At 49.6% G+C, this 10,023-nt stretch overlaps 2 protein-coding genes across 4 annotated transcripts; both read right to left on the reverse strand.

Moving 5' to 3' along the window:
• Positions 1–483: 483 nt before the first annotated feature.
• LOC132659655 (GTPase IMAP family member 1-like) lies at positions 484–1,328 on the reverse strand. The gene is made up of 2 exons (XM_060414413.1): positions 980–1,328; positions 484–941 (listed from the first exon to the last, which is right to left on the reverse strand). Exons 1-2 carry the CDS (start codon positions 1,326–1,328, stop codon positions 484–486), a joined length of 807 nt encoding a protein of 268 aa, XP_060270396.1.
• A 912-nt stretch (positions 1,329–2,240) lies between these two features.
• Positions 2,241–9,764, reverse strand: LOC101116551 (GTPase IMAP family member 1-like). 3 transcript variants are annotated; one of them, XM_042249029.1, is made up of 4 exons: positions 9,677–9,764; positions 7,910–7,998; positions 4,384–4,432; positions 2,241–3,250 (listed from the first exon to the last, which is right to left on the reverse strand). In XM_042249029.1, exons 3-4 carry the CDS (start codon positions 4,424–4,426, stop codon positions 2,385–2,387), a joined length of 909 nt encoding a protein of 302 aa, XP_042104963.1. In that variant the 5' UTR covers positions 4,427–4,432; positions 7,910–7,998; positions 9,677–9,764; the 3' UTR covers positions 2,241–2,384. The 3 variants fall into 3 exon arrangements, with proteins under 3 accessions (XP_042104963.1, XP_042104964.1, XP_027824937.2); XM_042249030.1 differs by having other exon boundaries at positions 7,910–8,055; XM_027969136.2 differs by lacking the exon at positions 7,910–7,998.
• Between the last annotated feature and the right edge of the window lie 259 nt (positions 9,765–10,023).

The raw sequence follows: 10,023 nt of genomic DNA on the forward strand, positions 1-10,023 counted from the left end.
AATACTGATTTCTTTGAACACAATGGACTATCCAGTACATTTATTTCTTCCATTCAGTTCAATTCAAGCAAATGAATATGTACTCAGACTCTACCCTGGGGCGGTTCTGCCCTTGGTTCACGGAGGAGTCTAGGGGATGAGAGGGCAAATGGTCCTCATCTGCTTGCAGGAGCAAAAGCAGTTCAGTGACAGGATGGAGTCAAAGGCAGTCTGAGGTCAGGAGGAAAACATCTAAAATTAACAGTGGCTGTTAGGCTCTGCGGAGAGGGGAGTTCAGGGACCACTAGGTAACAGTGGAAGTTTCATGTGGGTGATTTGCCTGGCACACCTTTGAGGTTGGTAGATTAGGAGAGGTGGGGGAGAAAAGAAGGGAATGAGTGCCCTGAAGCAGCAACACACCTGAGATGACCGTGATTATCACTGCAAGGGATGAAGTGTTATTTACAATGTGTCGGGAATGACCTCACCAAAGGCATCAGGCAGCTACCTGCAAAGCAGGTACAGCAGGAACCCGGCGCCCAGCAGGGCGGCCAGGCCCAGTTTACACCAGTCATGGGCCACCGCCACAGCCCGGCCAGCGGCCAGTCTCTCCGCCACCCTACGCAGCCTCTCCTTGTGGCTCAGCCCGCCCAGGGTCTGCGCCAGGTGGTACAAGTCGTTGGTGTAGGGGGCGCCGCCATGGTCCCTCTCCAGCTCCTCCACCAGTTTCATCAGCTCCCCGACCTGCGCCTCCCGCTCCCCGTCGGCCGCTCGGTTGTCGAAGGCGCAGCAGCGGCCCCCGCACTCGGCCACCAGCTCCCGGAGCGCGCGGTTGTCAGTGTCGCGCACGTACTGCTGCAGCGAGCCCCCCGCCAGGTCCTCCCTGTGGGTGAAGACCACGACGGCGCGCGCCGCGATGCCCGCCCCGAAGAGCGCCTTCACCCTTGCCAGGCCCGCAGGTCCTGGGAGGTGAAGCGGCCTAGCTGGGTCACCGTGGGGCCCACGGCGTGGGGCCCCGGGGCCGACAGCAGGTAGCAGCGGCCTCTCTCCTCGAAGCCCGGGTCTGCCTGGGCGACCTCGGGGCTGAAGAGGTCGGGGATGTCGAGGACTTCCACGTCCCACGAGGCCCAGCGGCAGCTCCCCGTGGCGCAGGCGCTGGTCACCGCCGTGGCCGCGAGCCTGGAGAGGAAGTGCTTCCGCTGGAGGATGCTGTTGCCGGTGGCGCTCTCCCCGGTCCCTGACCTCCCGGCCAGGAGGAGGCGCAGCCTGTGCTCCTGCAGGGCGGACCTGAACTCCTGGAAACCTGTGGGCACCGGTGGTCTGTAAGCTTCGGGATCTGAGAGCAACATGTCCCCAGGTCTCCTGGACGCCTTGCGAGCAAAGGAGAACAGAGTGCTTCCACGGTTGTGTTTGAGACCAAACCTTTACTGGTTTCCCTTGTGGCTCATCTGGTAAAGAATCTGCCTGCACTGTGGCAGACCTGGGTTCCATCCCTGGGTTGGGAAGATCCCCTGGAGAAGGGAAAGGCTGCCCACTCCAAAAATTCCGGCCTAGAGAATTCCATGGACTGTATAGTCCCTGGGGTTGGAAAGAGTTGGACAGGACTGAGCGATTTTCAGTGTCACCTGGAATTAAACATTAGCATGTTTGACTGTGACTTCTCTCCTTGATGATAATAAAAATCTCCAAGGATCACTGAAGGGAGAAAACTACCTATAAGAACTAAAAAATATCAAGAAGAGTCTCTATAGGCTATGGTCTGAATATTTGTGTGCACCCTCTCTCACCTCAACATTCACAGGTTGAAAACCTAGTCTGGAGAGAGTATTAGGAGGTGATGTCACTGGGAGGGTCTTAGGTCAGGAGGGTATATTCCTCATGATTGGAATTAGTGCCTTGTTCTAATTGATTGTTCTAACTGAGTGTGAGGGCACAGTTAGAAGTTGGCATTCTGCAGTCTCAGAGAGGACTCTCCCCCAAACCCAACCATGATCATGGACTTCCAGCCTCCAGAACTGTGAGGAATAAATGTCTGTTGTTTTTAAGCCACCCAGACTCTCTCTCTCTGTTTAAAATAGAGGTCCAAAGAGAGGAAGGCAGTGTCTAAACAAACAAACCAGCAAACCGACACACGCAAGCTCAAAATAAAAAGAGTGGGTTTTCCCTTTGCTAGGAATCCATTTTCTACTGAAAACTGCCAGTCATTTTACCATTTCTCACAGATGAACAATACATCAAGAGAGCTAAACACATTTTAAGGATGTTTTGAAGTGGTACAACTTTATTGTTTAAAACTATGTGATGGAATAAACATGAAATTTCTGAAAACTCTGATTCCTTTGAAATCCCCCTTCAGATCCAAGTGTCCAGGTCCTTTCTTGCCAGGTGACCTGCAAGACTGAAGGTCACACCGTCACCTCCTCGGGTCGGCGCCTGCAGAGCAGGTACAGCAGGACCAGGGCGCCCAGCAGGGCGGCCAGTCCCAGCTTATACCTAGTCCCCGGGCCCGCCTTGGTCCACCGCCACAGCCCGGCCAGAGGCCAGCGGTCCGGCCACGTCTGCGCGGGGGCAGCTAATTGCTCCACCACCCTGCGCAGCCTCTCCTCGCTGCTCAGCCCGCCCAGGGTCTGCGCCAGGCGATACACGTCGTTGGTGTAGGGGGCGCCGCCATGGTCCCTCACCAGCTCCACCACCAGCCCCATCAGCTCCCCGACCTGCGCCTCCCGCTCCCCGTCGGCCGCTCGGTTGTCAAAGGCACAGCAGCGGCCCCTGCACTCGGCCACCAGCTCCCGGAGCGCGCGGTTGTCAGTGTCGCGCACGTACTGCTGCAGCGAGCCCCCCGCCAGGTCCTCCCTGTGGGTGAAGACCACGATGGTGCGCGCCGCGATGCCCGCCCCGAAGAGCGCCTTCACCCCTTGCCAGGCCCGCAGGTCCTGGGCGGTGAAGCGGCCGAGCTGGGTCACCAGGAGCACGGCGTGGGGCCCCGGGGCCGACAGCAGGTAGCAGCGGCCTCTCTCCTCGAAGCCCGGGTCTGCCTGGGCGACCTCGGGGCTGAAGAGGTCGGGGGTGTCGAGGACTTCCACGTCCCACGAGGCCCAGCGGCAGCTCCCCGTGGCGCAGGCGCTGGTCACCGCCGTGGCCGCGAGCCTGGAGAGGAAGTGCTTCCGCTGGAGGATGCTGTTGCCCGTGGCGCTCTTCCCGGCCCCCGACCTCCCTGCCAGGAGGAGGCGCAGCCTGCGCTCCTGCAGGGCGGACCTGAACTCCTGGAAACCTGTGGGCACCGGTGGTCTGTAAGCTTCGGGATCTGAGAGCAACATGTCCCGGTCCCCAGGTCTCCTGGACGCCTTGCGAGCAAAGGAGAACAGAGCGCTTCCACGGTTGTGTTTGGGACCAAACCTTTACTGGTTTCCCTTGTGGCTCATCTGGTAAAGAATCTGCCTGCAGCGCGGGAGATCTGGGTTCCATCCCTGGGTTGGGAAGATCCCCTGGAGAAGGGAAAGGCTGCCCACTCGAAAAATTCTGGCCTGGAGAATTCCATGGACTGTCTAGTCATGGGATTGCAGAGTTGGACATGACTAGGCGACTTTCACTTTACTGACTGACCTGTGTGAGATGTGGGCACTCCAAGGAGATCTCTACCCCTCTATTTCTCCCATCTTTGGCATCTCGCGTGCACCTGTGCTCCAGCAGCTGCTGAACCTCTCTCTAGAGAATGCGCCTTTGTAATACAGGCCATTACCTCGTCTGATATGATCTGTCATCCAGGCTGTGCAGAGCTGGTCCTTCTTTTTCCTTATGCCCTCCCACTGGGGAAAAGGGTGGGGCAGTCGACCCAGCCCGGAGGGACATCTGGAGTCCCATAGCTGGGGGTTTGAATCATAGACTGTCTTCTACCAGCCTTGTAACCCTGGGAGCTGCTTAATTTAAGTGTTAAACCTCTTCTGCACAAACGGAATCAATATTGTAGTGCTATCCTCACAGGGCATCAGAGAATAAGATGAGCTCAACTCTCTTCCTTCCCTTCCTGCCTCCCTCCTCCTCCTCTCTTGTCTCTTAAACCTGCGGCCTAATAAGACACTTGTGTAGCCCTCCATCCTTGTTCCCTAACACCTTCTACCTGGTGAACCATGTTCCCTCTAATACACGACTTGATGCCCTCTACATCCACTTCTGTTTATTCATTTTATTTTGGAAACTGAGATACAGGTTAGTCAAAGAAGTTGATATCTCACAGCAGGGTGGGGACAAAGATCCAGGTGAGGTGCCAGCCCCAGGGCTCTTGCTGCTTCACCCCTGCCTCGAGTCACCTCTCGGCTTCTCTTGTTCAGTCTTGAATTAGCCCATCCCCCTACCATCCAGGGTTCACACTTGGGGGCAGATACACATTGTGAGACGTGTTCTTACCATAGGCATTTTCTTCATCTCTTGCCACCTTCCGTCCTCCCATGATTACCTGGAAGAGGCCCAGACACAATTTGTTCATTCACTCATTTATCAAATAGGTGTGTCTGCCTACAGTCTGTCAGGCCAGGTCTAAAATGCTGGTGACCTCAGAGTGAGAAGGTCATAGTTCCTGCCTTCCCTGGGGCATTGGAAAGAGATAGGAGGAAATGTTCAGCAAAGACATTTGGAGGAGCCTAGTCTGGGGTTGGGATGATGCTGGGAGAACACCTGGTAAGCTTGGCTTTGTCTTCTCAGGGCCCCCAAATGCAAAGAGCAGAGGGGAGATGATAACATTTACTCCATGTCAAGATGAGCCCCTTAGCTGGTCTGGAAATCTGTAGGGCTTATTGTAGGGGCTGTAAGATACTGAGACCCTTGTCTTGAAGAGCATGGAGAGCTTGCTTGCCCCCAGTCCCAGTGCAGAGGCAGTAGATTGAACACTGCCTGGTGCTCTGGCCAGCCTGCCAGGACTGCCCCCAGAGTACCTCCCAGTGCCCAGGATCCTACTCCATCCACTACTGCTTCTCTCAAAGGCAGAGGCCATTACTGCCAGTGGGTAGGTGAGCACCAGGGAAGGAGCAGAGAAAGCTCTGTGGTCTGGCTCCAACCCTTTGGTTTCCCATCCTGCCTCTAACCAAGGGGTTCACACCGAGGAAAAAATGGAACCAGTCAAAAGTGGCCCCAAGGCCTCAGGCCATGGCTATGCCCCCAGCCAAGGTGAAGACAGTCATCAATCTGGGGGAAGATTAAGCTCCCTTAAGACTCCTGCTCCTTCCACTTGGCTTTTGACTCCTCCCACAATAGAGTGGCAACTGGTATGAAGCCTAGGAGAAGCCCTGGTTGGCACCTGGCTCTGGCTGTCGCCCCTCCGACTCCAGCCCTGCCTCCCACCACTGTGGTGGCTGCCAGCAAACCCTGGGAGAAGACGCAGTCACCACTCACTTCCGGTCCAGCTCTCCCACCAAAGCCACCAGGCACATGCTCACTGCAAAGGGACACTTCCACGAAGGACATGCCTTCAAGACAGGGTAGGTGACCATTCACCTAACTCCATAGCAGCAGACTGAGAAAGGTAAAGAAAATGAGAAAACAGAGGCATGTATTTTAAATGAAAGAATGAGAAAACAGAGACAGATAGTTTGCTTGCCAAAGAGTCCAAGGCAACAGTAGTAAAAATGCTAGCTGAACTTGAGGAAACAACAGCTGAACACAGTGGAAACTTCAGAAAGAACTAGAAAATATTAAAACCAATCAGAGCTGACGATTATGATAACTGAAATGAAAAACAAGCTGGAAGGAATTCAGGCCAGCTGAGGTGACACAGAAGAACATCTAAGACAGAAGAGTGGAAATCACCTAACCAGAACAGCAAAAAGAAAAACACATTTAAACAATGGATGATAGTTTATGGGTCCTCTGGGACAACATCAAGTGTACAAAATTCAAGTTATAGGAAGAGATGAGAGAGAAGTGGGTCAAAAATATGTTTGGTGGAATTATAATTGAAAAGTTTCCCAACTTGAGGAAAAAAACAGATATTCGGGTACAAGAGGCACGGGGCACCGCTGTCAGAATGGCTGTCATCAGAAAACAAGAAATAACACGTGTTGGCGAGGATGTAGAGAAAAGGGAGCCCTAGTGCCCTGAGTGGGAATGCCAGTTGCTACAGTAATGGCAGAAAACAGTATGGTGGGTCCTTGAAAAATTTAAAATAGAGCTTGCATATGATCTAGCAGTTTTACTCCTGGGTATATATCCAAAGGAAATGAAAACACTACTTCAGAGAGATGTATGCACTCCAAAATTCATAGCAGCATTATTGATAATAACCAAGAGAGGAAAGCAACCTAAATGTCCATCAATAGATGATTGGGTAAAGAAGGTGTTTTATATATACATGTGTATTGGTTTCCCTGTGCTCAGACAGTAAAGAATTTGCTGCAGTGCAGGAGAGCTGGGTTTGATCCCTGGGTTGAGAAGATTCCCCCTGGAAAAGGGAAAGGCTACCCACACCGGTATCCTTGCCTGGAGAATTCCATGGACAGAGAAGCCTGGTGGGCTACAGTCCATGGGATCTTAAAGAGTTGGACATGACTGAGTGATTAACACTTTCATTTTTGATTATCTTTATATATATATATATATATATATATATATATATATATGTAATGGAATAATCCTCAGCCATAAAAAAGGATGAAATCTTTCCATTTGCAACAACATGGATGGACGTAGAGGGTATTATATTTATTGAAATAGGTCATACTTATTGAAATAAGTCATATTACGCTTGTTGAAATAAGTCATATGAAAGAAAAATGCTGTATGTTTTCACAATCTGAAAAAAACAAACAGTTGAATATAACAAAAGAGAAACAGACTCACCAGTGCAAAGAGGGAATTAGTGGTTACCACTGAGGATAGGGCTGAAGGGGGAGGCAAGTTTGGAGAAAAGCGTTAAGAGGTAAAAACTATTAGGTATAAAATTAAGATAAGGAATTCCCTGGCAGTCCAGTGGTTGGGGATTTCACTGCCAAGGGCAAGGGTTTGATTCCTGCTTGGGGAACTAAATCCCTGAAGTCACAGGGTGTGGCCAGGAAATAAAAGATACAAAAATGTAATGTACAAAAAATATAGTTAATATTTTATATTAACTTTATATGAAGCATAATCTATAAAAATGTTGAATCACTGTGTTGTACACTTGAAAGTACTATAGTATTTTAAGTCAACTGTATGTCAATTAAAATAAGTAAACAAATAAGCCTAAATATGATCTGTGTGATAGAGAGACTGGGAGGCTCCCCTCCAGCTTGTTATGCTCTTGCCTTTGAATCTGAGGCTTCTCAAAGTAAAGTGATTATACTCATTCAAACATCACTTAATACAATTAAACGGTCTGTGATCCAGTTTCCCTGATCCCGTGAGCACCTGAACAAGAGAGCACAGTCTCTCCTCAGCCTACTTCTCGAGCCTCAATTCCAGTGAATCCCCGCCCACCCCCCACCCCACCAGTCAGCCACTCCAGACACAGAAGATTTCAGTGCCTTTTCCAACCCACCTGGTGCTCTCCCTCCTAGGACCCTTCATCCCACCCCACATTTCTGCCTGAGTCCTATCTGATTTACTGTCCATTTCAAACTCTACCTCTTCACGTTGCCCACCTGGTTCTTACAGATAACAGTGTTCTCCTCCATTGGCTCCAACATCAAAGGAAAAGCAAAGAGAGAGGCTGGCTCAATAACCCATCTCAAAGAACTCAGAGGGCAGTTTTGTCTAGAAGTCAAGCCAAAGCTGTTTGCATTTCTGCAGTATCTCTCCTGCACCCCCCCACCCCCCAAAAGCTTTCAGTCAAGTTTGTCCCAGGGGCAAATCCCATGATGTGATTAGTTATTTTGTGTCTAGAAATCTACAGGCTCCCTTAATTGACAGCAGGGCTGAAATGAAGAAAGAGCTACAAGGTTCACAACCAAGAAGAAGACTTTACCTGCAGCAAGATGTCCTCGTCACAGGAGGAAATGAGAAAGTGTGCTACAGGGAATCCACAGAACTCTTGGGTATGCCCTTTGGAACTTCCTGCAAAGGTTGGAATGGAATTTGGAAAGTTCTTCTGAGGTTCTTAACAGCTAAAATCTGGGGTTACAAAGGTATACAGTTATTGGAAAAAGTAAAATTTGTACAATCCTTTCTTTTAAAACTTCAAGGGGTCAAGGTTTATTTAGCTAGTCCAGTACTCATTGAACCTGGCATCTTTTGGAATTATTTAGGAGATTGTTAAACATGTATGTATTTTTATCTTTTGCAATACTTTTTATTTTCTGTAGTTCCTTTGATCTTATTGTCCATGTGTAATGCACATTTTTATGTAGCTGCAATGCTATCACATACACTATTCACAGTCTGTGTTTTTTCTTACTATTATACACACCTGCCATATTGCTCCAATCTTTATTTTATGGCTGCAGAAATGCCATTGTGGTGATTCACAATATATAAAAATGTGTATTTCTTAGATTTGTATCCCTATATCTGTACTTAAAAATAGTAAGTTCCCCTCCATGCTGAATTATTTTTAATCATTCAGCCCATGACCTGAATTTTTGAATCAGTTATCCTAGTCCCACACCTTCAGTACACAGTTGCGATGAGGAAATTAACATGGTACAGCAGCCCACAAAGCCCAGCTTGACTTGGGGAGAAGATATTCAAGAGTCCCTGTAGGGCAAGGGGTGAGGACCAAGTTCATAACCTTAGTTGTTTCCTGCACTATTGTGGATAGTGCTAAGCAGAGTGGAGGTTTTAGAATTACAGAATTCTCACTTTGTAACTTGTTCTGAGGTTAGCTTTCCTTGTAAGTCCCTGGGAGTACCTTTTGCCTTTGCTGAACATGCTTTTGGGGAGTGTTTGTTGACTTTGAAAATGCATTTTGGTGTCTGCAGTAGTTCTAGCAATCACCTTTCTTATTTACTAGGGGACTAGGGAAGGAGAGGGGCTTCCCAGGTGGCTCAGTGGTAAAGAATCTTGCTGCCAATGCAGGAGACACAAGAGATGTGGAGTTGATTCCGGGGTCAGGAAGATCCCTTGGAACAGGAAATGGCAACCCACTCCAGTATTCTTGCCTGGTAATTTCCATGGAGAGAGGAGCCTGGTGTGCTACAGTCCAGGGGGTCATAAAGAGTCGGACATGAGTGACTAAGCGTGCACATATACAAAGAGAGAGAATTTAAGAGTATGTGCCACATAAGAGTATGTGCCTAGAGAAGGAAATGGCAACCCACTCCAGTACTCCTGCCTGGAAAATTTCATGGATGGAGGAGCCTGGTGGGCTACAGTCCATGGGGTTGCAAAGAGTCGGACATGACTGTGTGACTTCACTTTCAAGAGTATGTGCATCACTTAGCATCACTGATTCAAAGGATGTGAATTTTGAGCAAACTCTGGGAGACAGTGGAGGACAGAGGAGACTGGTGGGCTACAGTCCAGGGGCTGCAAAGAGTTAGACATGACTGAATGACTAAACAACAGGAGCATGTGCAACAAGAGCTGGAGAGTGATGCTTACCACTTCTGAACTTACTCTATTTGACACGCAAAACATCCTTACTAACCTACACATGCGAAGTTACTGTTTCTAGGTCTTGCTTCCCTTTCTCATACTTACTAGAATGCACATGCTCGCTAGTCAGTTTCACACAGACTCTTCCTGTTCCCCACAGGTCCTACTCCTGGACTGACTCTCTTCCCCTTACACTCACCTTTTCTGCAGAATTGGTGACAGGCTCTAACATTAGATCCAAGAAGCTCCTGATCTGCTGCCTGCCCTTGGCTGTGGGTGCAGTGACTGGTTTCCTCCCCACCAACAAGGAAGTCTCTGTGCTTCTCAGAGCTCAAGAAACTCAGGGAGGGGAGGGCCCAGTGGTGATGACTTAAAGAGACAGCAACATTAACCAGTGAACTGGTGGGTATGCAGTATTGTCACTGCATATCCTATCCCATGCTGATTTCCTGGTAGCTCATCTGGCAAAAAAACTGCCTGCAATACAGGAGACCCTGGGCCAGAAAGATACCCTGGAGAAGAGATAAGCTAACCACTCTAGTTTTC

The sequence above is a fragment of the Ovis aries genome, chromosome 4, assembly GCF_016772045.2.
Source record: "Ovis aries strain OAR_USU_Benz2616 breed Rambouillet chromosome 4, ARS-UI_Ramb_v3.0, whole genome shotgun sequence".
Classification (NCBI taxonomy): Eukaryota; Metazoa; Chordata; class Mammalia; order Artiodactyla; family Bovidae; genus Ovis; species Ovis aries.

What these genes read in the sequence shown, in the direction of transcription:
- LOC132659655 (XM_060414413.1), bottom strand. Translation starts at nt 1,328, where the DNA reads ATGTTGCTCTCAGATCCCGAAGCTTACAGACCACCGGTGCCCACAGGT. An exon ending in CCCGGGGCCCCACGCCGTGG is followed by an intron (nt 942 to 979) that starts GCCCCACGGTGA and finishes TTCACCTCCCAG; the next exon opens with GACCTGCGGGCCTGGCAAGG.
- LOC101116551 (XM_027969136.2), bottom strand. Translation starts at nt 9,709, where the DNA reads ATGTTAGAGCCTGTCACCAATTCTGCAGAAAAG. An exon ending in TCACCAATTCTGCAGAAAAG is followed by an intron (nt 4,433 to 9,676) that starts GTGAGTGTAAGG and finishes GGCCTCTTCCAG; the next exon opens with GTAATCATGGGAGGACGGAA. An exon ending in AGATGAAGAAAATGCCTATG is followed by an intron (nt 3,251 to 4,383) that starts GTAAGAACACGT and finishes CGGTGCCCACAG; the next exon opens with GTTTCCAGGAGTTCAGGTCC.